The sequence below is a fragment of the Annulohypoxylon truncatum genome, assembly GCF_022578515.1.
Source record: "Annulohypoxylon truncatum strain CBS 140777 unplaced genomic scaffold F4807scaffold_8, whole genome shotgun sequence".
In the NCBI taxonomy this organism is placed as follows: Eukaryota; Fungi; Ascomycota; class Sordariomycetes; order Xylariales; family Hypoxylaceae; genus Annulohypoxylon; species Annulohypoxylon truncatum.
Genome location: NW_025953794.1, coordinates 207,040 through 226,311, shown reverse-complemented (window position 1 = coordinate 226,311; position 19,272 = coordinate 207,040). Strand labels below are relative to the sequence as shown.

The 19,272-nt window shown below is 49.1% G+C and overlaps 4 protein-coding genes across 4 annotated transcripts; 2 read left to right on the top strand and 2 right to left on the bottom strand.

Annotated features, from left to right (window-relative positions):
- The first annotated feature begins 409 nt into the window (after positions 1-409).
- Positions 410-1,971, top strand: F4807DRAFT_416629 (ribosomal protein S30). Its single transcript, XM_047997141.1, has 4 exons — positions 410-645; positions 701-726; positions 1,069-1,173; positions 1,232-1,971. The coding sequence occupies exons 1-4, from the start codon at positions 612-614 to the stop codon at positions 1,253-1,255; spliced, it is 189 nt and encodes a 62-aa protein (XP_047856373.1). The 5' UTR covers positions 410-611; the 3' UTR covers positions 1,256-1,971.
- A 2,540-nt stretch (positions 1,972-4,511) lies between these two features.
- Positions 4,512-8,313, bottom strand: F4807DRAFT_379315 (uncharacterized protein). Its single transcript, XM_047995765.1, has 2 exons — positions 6,889-8,313; positions 4,512-6,741 (listed from the first exon to the last, which is right to left on the bottom strand). Exons 1-2 carry the CDS (start codon positions 7,738-7,740, stop codon positions 4,693-4,695), a joined length of 2,901 nt encoding a protein of 966 aa, XP_047856372.1. The 5' UTR covers positions 7,741-8,313; the 3' UTR covers positions 4,512-4,692.
- Positions 8,314-15,405: 7,092 nt separating this feature from the next.
- On the top strand, positions 15,406-17,817 carry F4807DRAFT_379051 (uncharacterized protein). The gene has a single exon (XM_047995762.1). The coding sequence runs from the start codon at positions 15,597-15,599 to the stop codon at positions 17,331-17,333; it is 1,737 nt and encodes a 578-aa protein (XP_047856371.1). The 5' UTR covers positions 15,406-15,596; the 3' UTR covers positions 17,334-17,817.
- On the bottom strand, positions 17,577-19,121 carry F4807DRAFT_379102 (uncharacterized protein). The gene is made up of 2 exons (XM_047995764.1): positions 18,848-19,121; positions 17,577-18,651 (listed from the first exon to the last, which is right to left on the bottom strand). The coding sequence occupies exons 1-2, from the start codon at positions 18,926-18,928 to the stop codon at positions 17,821-17,823; spliced, it is 912 nt and encodes a 303-aa protein (XP_047856370.1). The 5' UTR covers positions 18,929-19,121; the 3' UTR covers positions 17,577-17,820.
- Positions 19,122-19,272: the final 151 nt, after the last annotated feature.

Below are 19,272 nucleotides of genomic sequence, written 5' to 3'. Positions count from 1 at the left end.
TAATTCCAAGAAGCGAAGATACTCTCAAGGGATCTTTAGTTTGTCTGTCTGCCTTTGTTGAGACAGAACGCAGGTATATTTTCGTTTCGTGGATTTGTTAATTATGTATATGTACCGTAAGTAGTTGACATGACAAACGGTTTACCTAGTTACAGATCACAGCGTCGGAACATGACAGGAGCTGCATGAGTGGAACATTGAGTTGGAAGTCTAGATTAGCCCCATTAAACCCAGCCGATCGGCCGATAATTGCCCTTTACTCTTAGTTACCTAATCATTCCCGTTCAGTAAAGTTCCCGCTAAGAGATTAACTCCAGGAAATGCGCTTAAACAAAGTCACATGACCAGGGTTTGCTTAACCTTTTGTGGAAAATTTAACGAATTCTAGGTGTCTAAGCTATCTCCGGTATGACTCTTCTTTTGCCTAGAAACCCTGCCACGGTCCACTCTCATACGCCGAGACTTGCGAATTCATCAGCAAAAACCATTTACCCTTTTACCTGCAAAACCCACCTGCAAAAAACCACCCACATCGTTTCTTCAACCCCTTCCCAACTTCATCGACACCACAACACACAGCCAACTTTTACGACTCCCAAAAGTTCGACAAGATGGGAAAAGTTCACGGATCTCTCGCCCGTGCTGGTATGTTTATTTCATCAGGTAAAAATTGATGCATCAAATGCTGACTATGCGACAGGCAAGGTCAAGTCTCAGACTCCTAAGGTTAGTGAACTCGAAATTATCAGAAATCCTCCGTTTCCACGATGAAGGAGCGCGCGCGTTCGACTTTGACGACGAATCATTCGATTGCGACGAACATTTCGGACATTTCGAACATTTGGAATTCGGCACGACTAGGCGGTTGATGGTTGATGATTGACGGTCGCAATGATTTGCCACTCGTTTCTTTGATGACCATCTCCGACCGAAAATATCTACAAGCGACCACATCTCCGATCATTCCGAACACCACGAACGCGCGCTTCCCATCAAATGACATTCCTATGCGATGAATCTGGCAAAGATGCAAGCATGGCGATACGGAAAACTAATACGTGGAAATAGGTCGAGAAGCAAGAGAAGCCCAAGACCCCCAAGGGCCGTGCTAAGAAGAGACTCACATACACCCGACGATTCGTCAATGTCACTCTGACCGGTGGCAAGCGCAAGGTACGCTTTACTGCTTATTCGGAACCTCGACATCAACAAAATACTAACATTCATGTAGATGAACCCCAACCCCGGCACATAAGCTTGGCAATAGCGCCCACCCCTTGAGAGCAGCCGTTGCCTTATTCTAGAGGATTTGGAAATGTGAATACACATCTGATTCGATATTGCTCTGAGCATCCACCTCTACGGCATCTGGCAGACAACAAAAACAGCCTGCTCAACCGCACTCAGAATTGAATGGGAGACGAAACGGTGGTTACGGATGCATATGGGTTTGCATCCTTCATTAGGGAGTCATACGGCATCATCGTTCTGGCTTGGTCATTACTCGCAAGAGTCTCGTCTGTACTTATGCAGCTATTGCCCGAAAAGTGGCAATAATCAGAGAATACCTATTCCTCTGAACACTGTTGGCGCCGGTGAAATTGATGATTGTTCGATACGTGAATCGTTGGCATATTCCGGATTACATAGACCACATCCAGTCTGATATCCATCAATATTCATTGTATTTTAGGCTCGTCGTTACCGTTATCGCTTTGGGACATACTAATTTCAGCGTACAAGGACATCCTCTCAACCAATAAGCCAACACATGGCACATGCATATTTCCCAACTATAACTCAACTATTCCTCCTTCTATCACTCGGTCTTTCTATATAAACGCTTGAAGAGCTCCTCCTAGATGTTTTGCCGTGCTCTGCGATCTACACGAGGTATAACTCTCGGGGGCTCAAGATATCTCGATTAAGAGGCATCGACGATATAAAATATGTTCTTTTCGAAAGCACCAGTATGTCATGACTTTACCAGTCATTTTTAGTAGCTATCTCAGTAACTCATCTTGGGAAGATATTTCCATTTTCATAGTACCCTCGTGTATCGTGGTCCGTTAATCAGAAATTATCTTGCCTTGACGGCACCTTCCAGAGAGCCTATCAGGAACGGCGTCTTCTGATAGCTATATAATATAGTATCTTTAATGAGAGTTTTCTCTTTGCAATTCACCCTCAGCTATGCTAAGAGGGTCACAGAAAGACAGACCTAGGCGTTATCGAGTGTCCTCACGTACTGGTTTTATGAATATGCCATGAGTGAGCTAGAGCTCCTCGTAGCCTCTTTCAGAGAAAGATGGCCTCATTATAAATGCATTGGTTCTTTCCAGCAGGGCATTTCCGTTCAGGGTTGTTCATGACCACATCTAAGAGCATGTCACTAGCATATATATGCCCTCTCAACCAAACTCCCCTTGGACCTCATCCACCAGTACACCAGCAGTCCGAGCCCTACTGCATTATTTCAATACGAGTGACTTGTTTTCTACGCTCCGCATCTATAGACCTATAGCTTACTTGACAAATCGCACGGCCTTTGTATGAAACAGTACTTCTACCGCCTAGGCGGGTCTCAAGAGCGGATTCCCTAACATGTAAGGAGGCCGATGTTAGCATGTGCAAGAATGAATACATAAGTCCCTTCGTGCAGCACCCTGGCTCAGTGAAGTAAATGCCGACACATTGACCATATATACTATGATGCAGAAGGCTAGTAGCGGCATATTACACTCTAGCTCACTCGTATTCACCGGCGATCATTTTCGTACAATATAATTACCCCCCTGCTCCCCCGGTACGGCGGGAAAATATGTCATAGGTATCCATTACTGACGCGCTCCAATCAACGACCGGAATGTTGGTATTCTCCGAGATCTAGATTGGCAAGCGTTAACGTGACGTAAGGCATAACAGGAAAGTAAAAGCCTATAGAGATATACACCTGCATACTAGCGAGGCAAGGAATAAATAGTATAGGATGAGATGCACAAGGGGGGAAGTAGGGGGAGAAAGAAAGCCTAGTCGAAAGAATCCCACTAGAGATAGATTGTAAAACCAACGAAAAAGGGCCCATCATCTGTTGGAAGGCAAGCGTCGAGTCATGACAGTTAGTATTCTAGAATTAATTTGTTTTTTAGTTGTCGACTGTTGCTACGAAACATCTAGGCTGTCCAACAGTGCACAACTACAGACCTAATAGAAAAAAGTATACCAAGGCGAGGGATGGGTCAAGTAGTATCGGGGTAACAAAGCGTACAAAAATAAGGAATAGAGAAGGATATAATGATACAAGCTATATACACCTAGATGTAGTCTTCATCTCCCCCCTATTCTTCCATTCCATGTAGCTACTCTAAGTATGAGAATGAGTATTAGTTAATAACCCACACTACAACGCACATTCGTCTCAAAAGACCCTCTCCTTAATCAAAGAAGCTCCCTACCTAAGCACTAATACCAAATAGCACGAAGCATCGATCATTCACGTCCCTTCAAGCCCATTTTTCACACAATCAAAGTGTTCAAGTACGTATAAGCTTTATTGGTAGTATATTATTCGTCTCCCAAACATCTACCTAGGTAAGGCGCGCGTGTAGGCGTATCATACTCCAAGAGCGGCAGAATCTATGTCTAGGAAAGCCTATAAGAGTCGTCTGCTTCAATATAGCGTACGTTCCGGACAGGTCTCGACGATTCTCGTCACCCGAATCGACGCCACTCTAATAACACAGCCGAGAAGCAGCCCTGACATTTGCTCTCATCTTGCCTGCTTCTGTGGTTGTAGCTCTGATAAGCTAAAAGCCGGCTGCTCCTAATGATTTCTCCCTCCTCTCTACAAGCCCGCCCTTGGCCTGTACGCCTTGTCTACAAACAACGACAATTGGTATCAATCCCGTATCTACATATCCCCCATCCCCTGTCCGAGTCCTGACCACCAAGGTAAAAGAAATAGAGAGCACAAAAATTCATCTCGTGTTCGTCTGAACCGTTATCCCCGTCAAGCAAGAAACCCATCTCGAAAGACTCATACTAGTAGACAATCGCGGTATATTCCGCATTAGAGTATAATTCAAACTCTCGTAATCTCGAAGACAACTGTTATGTTGCCTATTAAACTCGGCACCAGAGTACCGAGTATCCCAAGTATGGTACCATGGAAGTGAATAGAAGCGGGTAAGAGACGGAGAGGAGTAGCCTTGACAAATTCGTGGCGTAGGAATGGTATAAGTTTCTCCGGGTATGTTCCATTCTATAAAAGCATTTGCCGGTACAGATAGTCGGGGAAAACCTGATTCAATAACTCGACGTGCAAAATCCATAATCGACCAGAAAACCAACACCGCAGAGATTATACGGGAAAAGTCGCTTAACGTGTCGGTAAAGGGATGTACAACAAAAAAATCATGGTCGCTCAATGACAAAAAGTTATAAGATAAACCAACGCCGCCGTATGTATGTCGTGATTACTCGTCCTTCGTGCTGCAGCGGATTTCGCCGAGCCATCGTCCAAAACAAATTGATCTGACCACCCGCTCCATAATCGAGTGCAATTAATCGAAATCAGATAGCCTCCGTGCGGAATCCAAGCAAACCCGTTTGAATGAATGCACAATTGGGTAAGATCCAAACTCGTATTGTGAATAATCCCAGTAGGGATGTATGATAACCCATTAAGACGAATTAAAGACTCATCGTCAACCACTCCCATTCTTGCGGGCCATTTCCAGAACCAGAATTCATTACACCGCTGGGAGCCGTGGACATTCCGACCATTCCGGGTCCCATCATCGGCCTTTGGGTCATACCGAAGCCGTTGGCAAGTCCTAGGTTTCCTGGGTTCGACATGCTGGTATACCCGCTGGAAGACCCGGTGGAGCGAGCTGCTTCATTCGAACCAGTCGAATTCTCGGGGCTGTCAACATCCATGCCACTAGATTCGTTAGGACCAGTGCTCTTGCTGCTTCGGCGCTGGCGTTTGGAAGAGCCACTGGTACTGATGTTTCTGGGGAGTGAGGCGGCACCCGGTCCTGGAGCGTTTTTCGGAGGAGCTGCCGCAATTGGCACAACACCTTTGCCACCTACTGCACCAGTGGCAGAACCCGCATAACTCGTTGGTGTACTACCTGCCGTGTTACCACCAGAACCACCAGCACCACTTGCAGGACTTTCACCCTCGTTGACGCTGCCGGCTCTGTTAGTTGCCGGTGGTGGGGTTGTTACTTGTGCTGTGCTGTTGGTGGTGGACATAGTCAAGGTCGAGTTTTTGCGCGAAGCAGGCCCAGCAGAAGCGTTACCCGCCGCATTGCCAGCGTTCTTTTTCGATCGGGTGCTTGTCCCACCAACCGGCAGGCTTGCACCAGATCCACGGTTACGTTTCTTGATAACGTCGGTCTTTAGACTTAGAGGTCTCACAACCCCGTGAAGTTTCAAAAATAGACCGCAAGCGTTGCAAAGAGGCTGGCCCTCTGGGTTGCGACGCCATAGCGGCGTAGTTTGTGTAAAACAGTTAGTACAAGTAGTTGGCGCATTTCCGTCGCCTTGACCCGCGGCAGCTTGCAGGTTGCTCGTGGAGCCGTGCTTAGAACCAGGCGGGGAAGCAGGTCGACTGGGTGCCACGGAAGAGAAGCCCGATACGTTTCCTGATACATCACCAGGTGGGGAATTCGGGTTTGACTGAGCCAATTTGTCAAACGGATTTCCACGGCCACCCATATTAGCGTTCGGTGTAGAAGCCGTACGAGGGATCTTCTGGCGCCTATCGCCGGCCGACCGAAACGACTGAGACCTCGGTAGGCTGCCTTGACCGTCCCAATCACCGGAATCTAGATAATCTGTTGTTGTACCTCCTATCGTGACCTGCTTACGAGGAGGTCCACCAGGATAACGGGCTGCTTGCGTGCTGAATTGCCCGGGCAAAGAGGCATCCCAACCCAACGAGTTCTGATTACCCATATCCATATCATTATCAGGCGAGAATGCCTGATGCATTCCCATATTCCGATCGGCGAATGCACCCCCATCCTCGTCTTCGTTGTCAGAATCGGCACCGAAATTGAACATATTTTCGTGTGCCATTCCAACGCCAGGTGAGCGAACTGGCTGATCAGGCTGGAAAACTTGACTCGGATCAACGTGGCCAAAATTAAGAGTCTGGGTGAACGAGGCAGACGATTCCGCCCCAGTAGTAGCTGGCGGGAACATCGAGTTGCCATTATGTTGGTGCATAAATTGCTGGGCCATCTGGTTTCTCATTGATCCCTGGCCAGGGCGAAAACCTTGAGCCCTCTGATGACGAATGTCCATCGAACCGAAGAACATATTCTCATTTTCGGCCATCGGGTGAGGCGTAGAAACTGCTGACTGATACGCAGATCCCGGGGGAGAATAGTAGTCTGCGCCATTCACAGAGTTAGAAGCAACGTTGTGATGGTTGTAAAAGTTCGAAAAAGGGCCATGAGGCACCATTGGTGACGTCGAAGGCGAGAATGAGAAACCTTGCTGAAAAGGCCCCGCTGATGTGATGATGGGGTCATTCTCCATGGGGAAGGTGTCAAGAGGAAAAGGAACGCCCGGATGGTGAGACATAGGAGCGTTGCTGTTTGGATGTGAGCTATCTAACGAATATTCGTGGAGGTCGGAATCGGCATCCAACTCATTGGCGACGAAATTGGTGCTGTTGAGAGCAGAGACATGAGGGGAGAAGTTAGCAGGACGTTTCAAGTTCCGGGTCTGGCGCAGATTATCGTTAGCTCTCTATATACTTGCAGCTCAAATGACCAATGATAATATAACAAATCAGCCAGGGATAAGACGAAAGAAATAAAGCTTGTGATGTGATTTTACACCGCCAACTAAATATAAATAAGCTGCACTCACTCGTCTCTCGTCGATGCTAGTTTTCCTATGATGCCGAGTCACATATGCAAACTCGTCCTGATTTCTCTGGTGAGCAGGCACTGGAACAGATTGGGGAACGAAATGTTGCGAGGACGCTTTGCGGGATTTGATAGGGATGGCAGCTGCTGTGGTGTGAGCCGACTTTTCCCCCTCTTGTTTGCTCCCGTCGGGTGAGGGCGTCGCCGCTAATCCCGCCGGAGTCGCAACATTCTCGGGAAATATAAAATCGTCAAGATTCATAGGATCCGAATGTGCGAGATTCTGATCTGACGTCTTTCTAAGTTGCGCAATACCGCTGGGAATATTGGAATTATTCACTGCGGCGTTATCGGACTCACGAAGAGCGGCGCGACTGTGGGGACGGTTAGATTCACGATGCGCCTGCGTGCAACTAACATACCGAGCATCTTCCGCCTGCTGCTTCCTCCGAAGACTCAAGTGCATCATGCGCCACGTCAAGTTTACCATGCGCTCCTGACTTGGTAAGTTTTGCTTCGTGTTGCGATAGAACTTCCAAATTTGCGTTGCAAGCGGATCGTTTTCCTGCATCTGTTCCAAGGTCTCGTCGTTTCCAGCCGTGACACTCTGTAGGCTAGGGAAAGTCGAGCCGTGTAGAAAATCGAACATGGCCGAACTATCAGGTTTTGTGAAATCTAAGTTGAGCTCTTGTATGCGCAAGTCTCCGGGACTATTCTCGTCGGCATTCGTCTTGCTCAACTGGTTAGACTCGAAGGGTCTTCGCGGGAAACGGAAGTCGTGCTCTGTTGTTGTGGGATTCATCGCTGTGGAGGGATCTGAGATAGGTATTGGCGATGCTATACTGGCGGCCATTTGGGAGAATGGCGGGTAGAGAGAGTTGGAATCGAAGCCGCTCTTTTTTTGAACGGGATGGTTGGAGTCGTTATTTCGTATGTATTACGGGTCACTTTCCAAGATTCCCCACGTTCCAAGGTTTGGCCTGTCAGCCCAAGTTCCTTCGCAAGCCGAACGCTATCCCGAAGTTTGTTCTCCAAACTTAGCGCCCTAGGACAGCGAACAGCTTGCAAAATTCGAACTAGATAAAATATAAAGAGGAAGAGAGTGCGAGGACTCAGCAGCTCTGTGCTGAAGTCGTAGGTCTAGCGCGCAATTAATTGCTTTCCTTTCTTTTTTCCCCCGGCTCGTTCGACCTCGTGCGTTAGAAATCGGAGGGGGGTGTGATGTATGTCACCTCTGGTCGATGATTGTGGAGGAGGGCGGAGGAAGAGTAGCAGTTGCAGCGATGGCAGCAGTAGCAGGAGTAGTAGTGGTGGTAGTAGCAATAGCGGCAGCAGCAGCAGAAGCGGCGGCGGCAGCAACACAGCAACGACAACAATAGCAACTCGGGTAGTTCACTGTCGCATTGCCTTTTAGAATTCCACAGGACAGGTTGGGTGGTGGATTGGATGGTCACTCATCAGGCAGTTTGGATCGGCTCTTTGGCTGGGTGACATGGGTGTGGGTGTACCCTCAGACTTTGTAATTGTAATGGAGGTAGTGGAAGTGGATGCGAATGCAAATGCAGATGCTGGTAATTCCTTGAACGAAAGAGGGACCACTTGGACTTGAACAATGGACAGACACCAGACGTAAGGCCGGGTCCTCTCGTGCTGGGAAGAGCTAAGCTAGGCTTGGAACGATTCCGGTGCTAACATCCATGAGACCCAAGAGACCCATGAGAACCGGGCGATCCACGATTCCAGAGCCCTCAAACGGGGTTGTTTTCTGCAGCTTTTTGGTGTAGGGTTGCTAGGCCTGGTAGACCTGCTAGGTCTGCTAAGCCTGCTAAGTACTTGGGTGACTTGGGTGACTTGGGGTGGCTACTCGTGGGTGCTCGCGGGCTTGGATTGACGATTCTCGATGGCTGGCCCTTGCGACCAATCCCACGACGACAATTGGAGTTCGAGGGATTCCTTGTAGGTGCCTCCGCACTCAAGGGCCAAGACCCCAAAAGCTCCTATGCAGACGAAGCGAGAGACTTACGAGGGGTGGATCTGCACCGAAATTAAAAAAGAGAGACCTCGACCAGTGGGGGGTTTATTCGACGTCTCTTTTCGACCGAGTCTTTTTGACCGTTTCTGTCTTTCGACCGAGTGTCGCAAGACTGTTCCGAATATTCTTTTAAGATGCAACTTGAGTATGCCGAAAGTTGATGTTGGGAAGAGAATTAAGTTAATAATGATAATAGTATTTAGTATTTAATATTTAGTAGTATTATTTAGAAATATTTTAAGTTGAATCAAGTTAAGTCGTGGTTGCCCGCAGAAGTACAGAAGCACAGAAGCAGAAGCAGAAGCAGAAAGAGTAATGGTTAAAGATGGCTGTATGCGACCTGGTTAAGTGAAGGAAGGTACCGACAATGAAATATGTGGGTTGCTCTGATGTACCCGATACTTTCCTGCTTCCCAGGTCTTACACATGTAACCCTAGTCCTCGCGCTTCAGTTCTCGAGTTCCACACCCTCTCAACCGTCTTTAAACAAACATACCTAACCTTATTCCCAAGTATGTAGGTACCTATCAAGTAACCAAGTATCAATATAGCCTACTATATTTCACTTTAGGGATTTAGCGACAAGATTCATACTCGTGCACTTATCCACATGCCAGTCAGGCTTGACCATTGACTGACGACATGACACGAGGAAACACATACACCACCCAGACTACCTAGGTTCGCTATGTACGTCTGTGGGAATATCTGTGGAAATATCTGTGCAGTGTGGATCGTACTTAGGTCCTAGATCCTCCTAGGTTCTCGGTCCCAGGTGGTATAGTCCGTACTATGGCACAGGCAAAATTGGAAAGAAAACGGGAGGATGCAAGACCGGGAACTCGTACGAGCCGCTACCCATCAAAGAAGAATGTCCAAGGTACATGCATTCCTTTACGTCGGGTACATCTCATACATCTCATGCAGCCATGTTGCGTTCAGCGCCTGCAAATCTGCTGCGAGGTATTCGCCGTGTCCCGAATACCTACCTCTTCCTCCTCCCTCCCTACCTGCGCTTGCTACTATTGAGGTCCTTCGCAGGTTTTGCTCTACATACCTACCTAGGTATATACATAGTAGCTAGAGCTGCAACCGGTGCCCCTCTTTCGTCGGTCCAACAGCGAAAGTCATGTCAGTACCAATATCGCCGGTTTACCAACACAAGGCGGCCCGCCCGTGTATATGTATATACATACGTACATACACATGGTTGATGTCTCCATACGCATCTTGGTAATAAGCGTCTCATAGTATGTGGTCAGTTCATTCAGAGTCAGTTACCGATGGCACTAAAGACGCCGAATACGTCAACCTCGAAGACAACCCAGGAAGAGAGTCAGTCTAGTCAAGTCCTTGGTAACTCGGAGCTGCATGGTCGTTATAATAATATAGTGTTAAAGGCAAGGGTATTCCTCGTTTGCGTGGGAGTTTAGGGTGGTTTGTGGTTTGTGGTGAGAGCATCGTCCGGTCTAACGCCGATTTGTGGAGTGGCGGGAATGGGAAGAGCTTGCTTTAAGCGCTTCGCACTGAGAGTATTGAAGGTTCTCACGTTTTCGCGGCTCAGAAATCTTACCTACATACATACATGCCTACAGTAGTATGTATAAAGAACATCCTCGGACCCTGCATACCTAGTTACTAGTATCGACGCTATACTCACTTGGTGGGAACTTAGGAAGTTTGGATGGGGTCTCGGGAAAAGCCGGTAAGAAATCCCCCCTCTACTCTGGTAGTCGGTTGCTTGAACGGAACAGAGTATAGTCACGAAAGTATGCGATGTAGGTGATGAGCATAGCAAATGTTCAAATGTTGTTTCACTATTTGCTGTCATCAGCGGCAAGGCGAGTTTAGGCTCCGAAGCCGCAATGTGAAGTTCATTTCTAAAAGTATAATGTCATCCATTCATTGCGTTGGCCTTGCCCATTAATAATGAAAGTAGGGTAGCTTACAAGACAATCTCATCTTCCCATTCGACGGCAAAGAACTCTGCATGAGGTTGTGTCACCAGCCTCAAAAGCGCCCAAAAACAAGATGGCTTAAATGATTCCCAACGTATTTAACCTAGCGGCCTCTCATTTTTCAAATAACATGGGCAGCTCTAGATGTTCAGGCTGTCAGGGTGTTCTAACTTAAGAACCGTCGTGTTATTAAGGGCCACGCACCTAGGGTCCTAGACGCTTTCGACACTTTCGATGTCAATCTCGAGGCGTGTTGGGGGGTGTGCGGGATGGATGACGGCAAGGTCTGAGCGAGATAGTTGGTCCTATTTAGAATTACACCGAAGTGGGGGATCCATCAGCAACAGCTGTACCTTGGGACGAAGAAAATCACATGGGAGGGGGGGGAGTATTGATTCTTTCTTCTTCTTTACCTCTGTAATACTCGAATGTAATAGCACGAAACGTTCAAGGGCATCTCTCTTGCTGTTCAAGGTATGTTTAATTGAGGCTTGATGAAAGGGCTAGTTCACGATCCACAACCGGTCTGCCAGTTCCGATGTCGAAGGGAATTCGAGAAGCTCGACCACTTACAAGCTCTCGTCAGCTCTTTCAGTCTACAGCTGTGGGAAAGGGTTCGCAAGTGTACCGCCGAAGTAGAGGGTACTACGACGCGCAATGGCGCTCCAAGCCAAGGGTTAGACGACAAGGATTCGTAGTTCTTACATGGACCAGTATGGTTGAACCCCCACACTCTGGTGCGAACCCTTGAGAGCCGATGGCCCAAGGGATGTCGCGAAGACGAGCTAGGAAGGGGGTCCAGCCCACGGACCAATTTAATCCCCTCTCAAGCCTCTCTAATGAAGGCGTGGGTGAAATTTAGCGGCGGCGTGGCTAATAGGTGATGGATCATCTGGAGACGGCGGGTTCCCGGTCCAACGAGCGATGATTCAATTTGCCGTCCCCTGAACTCCATACGCACATACATAGTACATATTATGTATGAACTCCAGCATTGGGTCACCGCAACGTTCTGTTTTTGGACAATGGATCTCATAAGATCTGTCTAATATGATAATAGCACAGATTTCGATAGTTCGCTTATACCAATCCTGACCATCCTCGTTTTTTTTGGCGTCTCCATCGATGGAACACCTTAACATGACATCGGCGCGGCAAAAGGTCATCAGCCTCGCGACGCTTCCCACACGAGACGGAGGTAGGCTTCCTACGCGAGACTTCTTTAGGGCGTCGGATCCGACTCCCCGGCGTGCCCCGACGTTTGAAACAGGATGACGAAAAGGGCCGTCGACTCGCTGAGGACTATTGCTACGGGCTAGACGACTAGTAGAATCGCCACTGTTTAGTGGCTGACTTTGTTCGCGTGGTAGTGGATCATCCCCTCTTTGTTCGTTAGTTCGCGTTGGTAAGGTTCGTCAGTCACCCGAAGGAGAAAGGGCTGATCAGCAAGTCTCAGATCAGATTTGAAATCTTCAGCGCCCATTTTCGTATTTTCTTGGGCCGTGGTAGGAAGTTGGGCATGTGTCGGTGAGATGAATTCGCGTCTGTTACCATCGACAGAGTCTGGGCCATGTTTTCTGAGAGAATTAGATGTCTCTCCCTCTTCGAATAGTTCCATCTTCGACTCTTCGACATGCATAGCACGCTACCTACTGTAGGTAGGTAGGTAGGTAGGTAGGTAGGTAAGTAAAGAGGTAAGTACCTATGTTAATGGTCAACAATGTATACATACTCGAACTCTGTCACATGTCAAGTCAAGCCATCAGAATTACCTACAGACTATAGAATTATCTACTTACCTGCCTAACACGAGTAAGATGGGACCACAATATAGCACCTATTAGAATCGACGTCGCGATCCCTTAATATCTTTAAAAAATCTGATTAATTTCTCCTATTTGACGACTCGGCCGTGCCTAGAATCTTGCAGATTCGTTGTAACAGAAGCTTCGAAGTCGGCTTCTCACGTATTTCCTCTTTGGTCCAGTGTGATTTACCGCGTACGAGGCAGGTAGCACACGAATACATACCTACATACATACATACATACACACACACATACGTCCCTCTTAGAAGTTGCCTGTCCCAATTTGCACTCGGCATCACCACATTCATCTAGTGCCATTTTACGGAGTGCCTCAAGGAGCAACTGGATGGCTGCCCTGCATTTCAAGTTTGTGAACTTGCCAGGTAACTTGCCAGGTCCCTGAAATTCCGACGGAGTGGGTCGCTTGTCCAAAATAGCTTCAATTACTAGCGACGGATTCGTTCCCAAGTCCTTACTAGGTGTCAATTATAAGTTATAACGTGCCTGAGGTAATCAGAACGCATTTCACTGGCTCTATAGCATAAACTAAATCCGGTAGTTACCATAAGGGTGAAGTTGGAATTAACATGCCTCGGTCGCAATGCCGAATAGAGGTCATCGCGGGTTGTTGAACCGGATGCTACACATTCAAGGTGAATATAGCATGACGACAATAGATTAACTAATCTTGCAGTGCTATAGATAGCCGTCCCGCACTGTAAATAGATCAAATCACCGAGCCGCCTGGTTTTGACTCGAGCTTGCTAATCCTCGTGATGACTTACCAACAACCGCACACTAACGCTTACCAAATTCCAAAACCCGGTACCGAAACTTGATGTAGCTTAGCAGCTTAGGCTCCAAAGGGCCGACGATCTCGGTCGTACTAAATCGGCCGTGTTTTTCACTTGTGGATTCTGTCATTTTCACAAAAGAATCAACATTTCTTCGCCACCGGGCCGAGGGTCGCGCGTTCTTGGGGATATCTCCGTAGACCGTAAGGTTCAGCTGATGGTTAGATGGCAAACTTGACGATGAGCAAAAACAAGAATGAAGTGTGTTAGAAGAGAGTAAGAGAAAAAAAAAAAAAGACTTCCACGGTCTAGAATTGAGCAGGGTTGGCAGTTACTCAATGCAAGCAGAACAGGCACTGCGGTATTTTACCTAGAAAGAGTATGCGTGTGTGAGACGATATAGCAGACGAGCAGGCATTATTTTTTCTAGACTTTCGTGAAATTTCTGCTCGTGTGGCTACGGTTCAACGGTCTCGGTTTCCCATTCTAGACGCCGACAGCAGGCAAAAGCTAGACCGGGGGTGTCCAATAGACGAGATGACTCGGCGTGGGGGTTCCAAGGGAGGAAAACGCGTAAGGGTCGTCAGGGTTCGTCAGGGTCGTCAGCTGGTCCGAGAGGCGCGGGGGGTGCTCGTTCTCTTCTCGATCCTCTTGAGTTGAGCCGAGTCGTAGCGAGAATCGAGACGGCAGGACGGGCAAAGAAGGTAAAATCGCCGATTCATCGTGAGGTCATATGGTTGCTCATTGAGTGATCTCCGTGTGGGAGAGATGTTGTGCGACCCATCGTCTCCTGCTTCTCGTCTGACAAGCGTCGAGTGGCATCGAGCGGATGATGTTTGTCGTTCCTTCGAGTGTCACGGAGAGCGCTGATCTTTCCAAGCAAGACCCCGCGTAAAGCAGTCGAACCATTGACCAATCATCGTAGACCTGTATATAAGACGACAGCGAGCTCCAACTTGTCTGCGACTTTCCCTTATCGTCCTCGGCATTGGCAACGAGCGCTTGCTAGAGAGTTCCATAGGCTAGAGAATGCGCATTCCGTCTGACAGGCTGACAAGCTACAATGTCGGGAGCCACCTAAAGATATAGCCAGAGACAGAGGCCATTTTTGGGAGGACCGTGTGGACGATTGTACGTGCCTATCTCTCGTCCACGCTCCAATGCGGCAGGTGACTAAGGAAGATAGCCTCTCTATCTCCAACTCGATATCATCGTTATGGGTGTTTGTTAGATAGCATAAGATTTCCAGGTCTAAGTTTTCTAGGCAAACTGGACAGGCATAGTAATTTTTATATTTATCTATTGGACTATTAGACTATTAGGAAACTGGTCACGAGAGCTATTGTGATTCTGTTACCTAATGTTTCGCCAACTCGAGTCAGGATGTCGTCTAATTACGCCATCAGGGTTCTACTCCACCGAAAGGAGCACAGGGCTTCTTATCTAACCGTCTGAGCTCGAGAAACACCATGTTTGATGTTACTTATCAGATGGGTTCAGGGGCGTGTGCACATACATATGCACGGGCAGTGAGCATCTGTATCTGTATCTGTGCTGTATCTGTATCTAAGACAGATCTAGATAGAGATAGAGATATCGACACCGCTAGATGGATCGAAGCGGTAGGCTCAGCAGGAGGCTCATGTCGATCTATTCTTATCTCCCTATCACGCAATCAACCTCTTATCTCTAGAAATGTGAACACGGACATGTCCAATCTCCATAAAGTTGCCTAATCATCCACCTTTGTTCTTACATCTGAACCCTCTTCTGGAGTTTTCGCTCTCAGATCTCATCTCGGGTTTCGACGTCGCTGGATTCTAGTTCCGAATACTCCCGATAAACTCGAGGATAAGCTTAAAATACGCCACAACATATCACTCATTGCGAGTATTGAATACGAGCAATGGTTTACTCAATTGATGGGAAGGGACTTACAAAGCCGCATGCGAGGCGCGGTTCTTTGTTCGATATGGCCTCGATAACTATCCCTTTGTGTGCGGGTTGAGGGGGACGGGATGGAAATGACAAAAGCATACCGAGATTCAACGCCCTACCGGCTATCATTGACGATGGCTCACTACACACTACACGGCTTTTGTCGGTACGACATCGACGATGTGTTCGGTAGACTTCAGTTTGAAAAGGTTTAGTGTCGTGGTTCTATCATGGGGCTGTTTGCTCTTTGGAGCGCGATGTGATGATTCTTCGACAGATGGAGAAACATCAGAGCTGGGAGTGGTGGGAGCACCTGGCGTAGAAGTCGATACGGTTACAGTCACGACAACGATAGCGTTTAACCCAGATAGCAACACTGACGGGAACGGTGGCAATACTCCGAGTGGGAATACAGAGGAACCTACCCCGACATCTCTGGATACTGGGACTCTGCTATCTTCACCCACTTCTGCTGTAAGTGGAATCAAAAAGATCACAAGTTTGTCACAGCCTTCTGAGGTCCTGTCAAATTCACAGACAAGTTCCGATAAATCAAAGGAACCGACAAGGACATCTATGTCTTCGTCGCCACCTTACCCCTCAGCATCGACTTTAGATACCCCTGGGACACTCCCCTCATCTGCCATCGGTGCGATAGTAGGCAGTATATCAGGGGCTATCCTCCTTTCCGCTGCTATATTCTTATGCTTCCGGGCGTATAAGCGGAAGAAGCAGCGCGAAGAAGCACATGAGAGCATCGAGCTCGACAAGCCACATGAGGATAAGAAATGGCATCCTCGACGACTCATCCCAAGCGTGATCGATACCACCGGCCTTCGTCGACCACGTGACTTTGATGAGAACGATAGACGTGCTGCTAGAAATGCACGTGGGGGAGATGCAAACATAGGCATCGCGACAGATGGCACGGATTTCGTTCCTACGACACCGGCGCTCGAGTCCGGTCGTCGGCCTCTGACGGGTCTACACGCCCGGCGTATATCGACCACATCGCCCTCGGCCTCTAACAGGGATAGCCTATACTACAAGCTCCTTGACGAAGTAAAAGCCGGCCCCGCTCAACCTCAGCTCACGAGCGCAACAGCAGCGAGCTCAGCTGTAGACTGGCGAGACCTACAGACGCCTTCCACTCCTCTCGTGGGATCCTTCAACTTCGATTTTAACAGAAAACCCTCTGGTTCCGGTTTGGTGGTAACAAATCCGACACCGGCCGCCCGCCCCGAGGGAACGTTGGGTGATCGCGCTTGGCACAGGCGCAAGCTGTCTACGACGTTCCAGCCACCACCTAGCGGCCCGCCCTCCATGCCACTACCGCCTACGCCGCCGGCACGGACACAGCGATCTATTGATAGCGTGATGTTTTCATCTATGCCTGGATCGACGTCGAAGCCTAAGCAGCAGCCGGTTGGTAAAAGTGGTGAAGAGAAAATGGGAGGCCTTGCTTTGACCGGTTTGACTGAATCGACAGAGGCGTTGATACAGCCGCGAAGTTTGTACACACTTGACGAGCCGGCGAATATAAGTACGATAGCACTAGGGCCCTCGCCAGCTCCGACGCCGCCGCCAAAAGATGACCTTCTGACCTTACCGAGCACTCGCTATGAGGGATCGAAAGATGGGGGAAAAGGGAAAGGCAACGACGGGAAGGTAAGTGGAGGAAAGGATGCGCAATCGCCGACATTGCCTCCAATTTCTCAAAGTGGACAAGAAGGTGTAGGGTCATGGAGTAACATGATGCATGCGGTGGGTGTAGGAGACCGGGATACGGTTAGTAAAGAAGAAGGAAGAGAAAAACAAGAGCAAGGGCAAGAAACAACGAAGCGACCTGAATCATCAAGTACGATTGGAACGAGTATTCTGTTCCCATCGGAAGACGAGTCTCAAGACAAAACGTAGTATCCAGATGCTTGATTTTACTAGACGCTTGGGACTGGACAGGGAAAGATAGATAGCGGAAACAGAAAACGAGAACTGTATCATCCCACATGAAAATAAATGTTTCTAACTCTGTAAAAAGTTCTTGATATGGAGAATCTAGTCATTAACCTGGCCATTTCCCAGAAATATTATTTACATTAATCCTTCGCCCTTAAAGGGGGAAAGTCCTTTCATACCACATTAACCCATCTCTCTCCTTTCCTTCCCATATCCAGAGACCAAAGTCCAGACGCCCGAATCATTAAGACCTATATTTTCGAGGCCGTTTTTCCATGGTCGTGAGTACCCAAAAAGAAAAAAATGCAGGTAGGCGAAAAACACCAAAGGAAAGACGTTGGTTCGTAGGCCATAACCTAGCCGAAGGTATGCAAACTCAACCCAAGACAACAGAAAGATAAAAGGGGGTAAGTGGTGGTAAGTAAGAGGATAGGTAGATAGGTACCCATCACAACATCCCAGCAACAAGCAGCACAACCCCCAGCGCAACCCCCATCATCCCCGTAACCACCGACCCCTCGGCCCCAACACCACCAGGCCCACCTCTCCCGAGCGCCGCAGCCGCATTCTCGCTCCCACTCGTCGCCGTCGGCGTACCAAGCGTCGTACTCGTAGTAAGCGTCCCACTAACAGCCAGCGCGACGGCCGCGAGCCCCGTGCCGGTCGTCGTCGCACCGCCATCATCCGTCGTAGTAAACGTGACCGTCTCCGTGCTCGTAGGCCCCCAGCTCCAGCCCGAGCCCCAGCCGACCCAGCCGTCGAAGCCGCCCAGCCCATTCCATCCGCAGCCCGGGCCGACGAACCACGGCGACCCGCCAAACGCGCAACCGGTCACCGTCGCCACGCCGCCCGTCCACGTGTGGCTGCCGCTGAACGCCGAAGCCCAATCGCTCCAGTACTGTCTATACGCATCGCTACTCGTCCCATCATCACCATCGCTTCCATTCCCACCATTCCCGGGTAACCCCGGCGGACCCCCGCCGAAAGCCTTCGACCCCCAGCCCCCGGGCGCGGCCCAGGTCACGGGCCCGGCGCTGTACGTCACGGTGCGGACCCCCGTCGAGCCGGCGGACGAGCAGGAAGAATACGCGGCGCAGAGCGAGGACGAGAGCGAGGCGTAGGACGAGTACGCGGTGCTGGACGAGGAATCCGAGCACGCGGAGCTGATGCACGAGCCGACGCTTGACCCGACGTCGGCGTCGCAGTACGAGGATTGCGCGGGCCAGCCGGATGTTACGGTGGCGGTGGGGCTGGACCAGGCGGTTGAGAGGCAGGATTGCTGTGGGGGATGGGTTAGTGGGGGAGGGATGAGTAGATAGGGATGGGTGGAGAGACATGTAGGTAGGAGGAGGCGTGAAGAAGATGAGCGGCATAGGATACGATGTGACAGAGGGGCGGAGGGAGGGATTGTGAGAGCAAGGGATGGAAGTGAGAGATGTAAGGGGAAGAGAGTAGACATAAGAAGGCAAACTTACAGCGCATCCCGGAGCGCCTTTCCACCACTGCGCGGAGGCGGCTGAGGGTGCCAGTACGGCGGCGAGGGTTGATGCCTTCATCTTTCTTGTTTCAAGTGGCCTCGTATATGTATATTCTGTTACTTGGTCGTTTCCGAATATGATTCCGCTTTTCTGATATAGGGATAGATCTCAAGTGTTTTCTAAGGTATCTATAATACGACAGGATATATGACCTATATAGACGAAGGACGGAAAAAAGGTACGTAAGTCGAGAAAAGCAAGGCATATACTTATACGTATATCCTCCCCCCCTAGGTACATAACTAGTCCCAGTCGGCCGAACAAAGACCGGACGGGTAAGCAGTTGAGACTCGTGTCATGGACGTCAAAGGGGCGTCACGTAATGTGTAAAAGATGCGTCTGTCCAACAACACCGCAAACAA

Coding starts and splice junctions, on each gene's coding strand:
- F4807DRAFT_416629 (XM_047997141.1), top strand. CDS start 612: ATGGGAAAAGTTCACGGATCTCTCGCCCGTGCTG. Junction 646..700: donor CGGATCTCTCGCCCGTGCTG/GTATGTTTATTT, acceptor ACTATGCGACAG/GCAAGGTCAAGTCTCAGACT. Junction 1,174..1,231: donor TGACCGGTGGCAAGCGCAAG/GTACGCTTTACT, acceptor ACATTCATGTAG/ATGAACCCCAACCCCGGCAC.
- F4807DRAFT_379315 (XM_047995765.1), bottom strand. CDS start 7,740: ATGGCCGCCAGTATAGCATCGCCAATACCTATCTCAGATCCCTCCACA. Junction 6,742..6,888: donor CTAGCATCGACGAGAGACGA/GTGAGTGCAGCT, acceptor AATCTGCGCCAG/ACCCGGAACTTGAAACGTCC.
- F4807DRAFT_379051 (XM_047995762.1), top strand. CDS start 15,597: ATGTGTTCGGTAGACTTCAGTTTGAAAAGGTTTAGTGTCGTGGTTCTA.
- F4807DRAFT_379102 (XM_047995764.1), bottom strand. CDS start 18,928: ATGAAGGCATCAACCCTCGCCGCCGTACTGGCACCCTCAGCCGCCTCC. Junction 18,652..18,847: donor AAGGCGCTCCGGGATGCGCT/GTAAGTTTGCCT, acceptor CATCCCCCACAG/CAATCCTGCCTCTCAACCGC.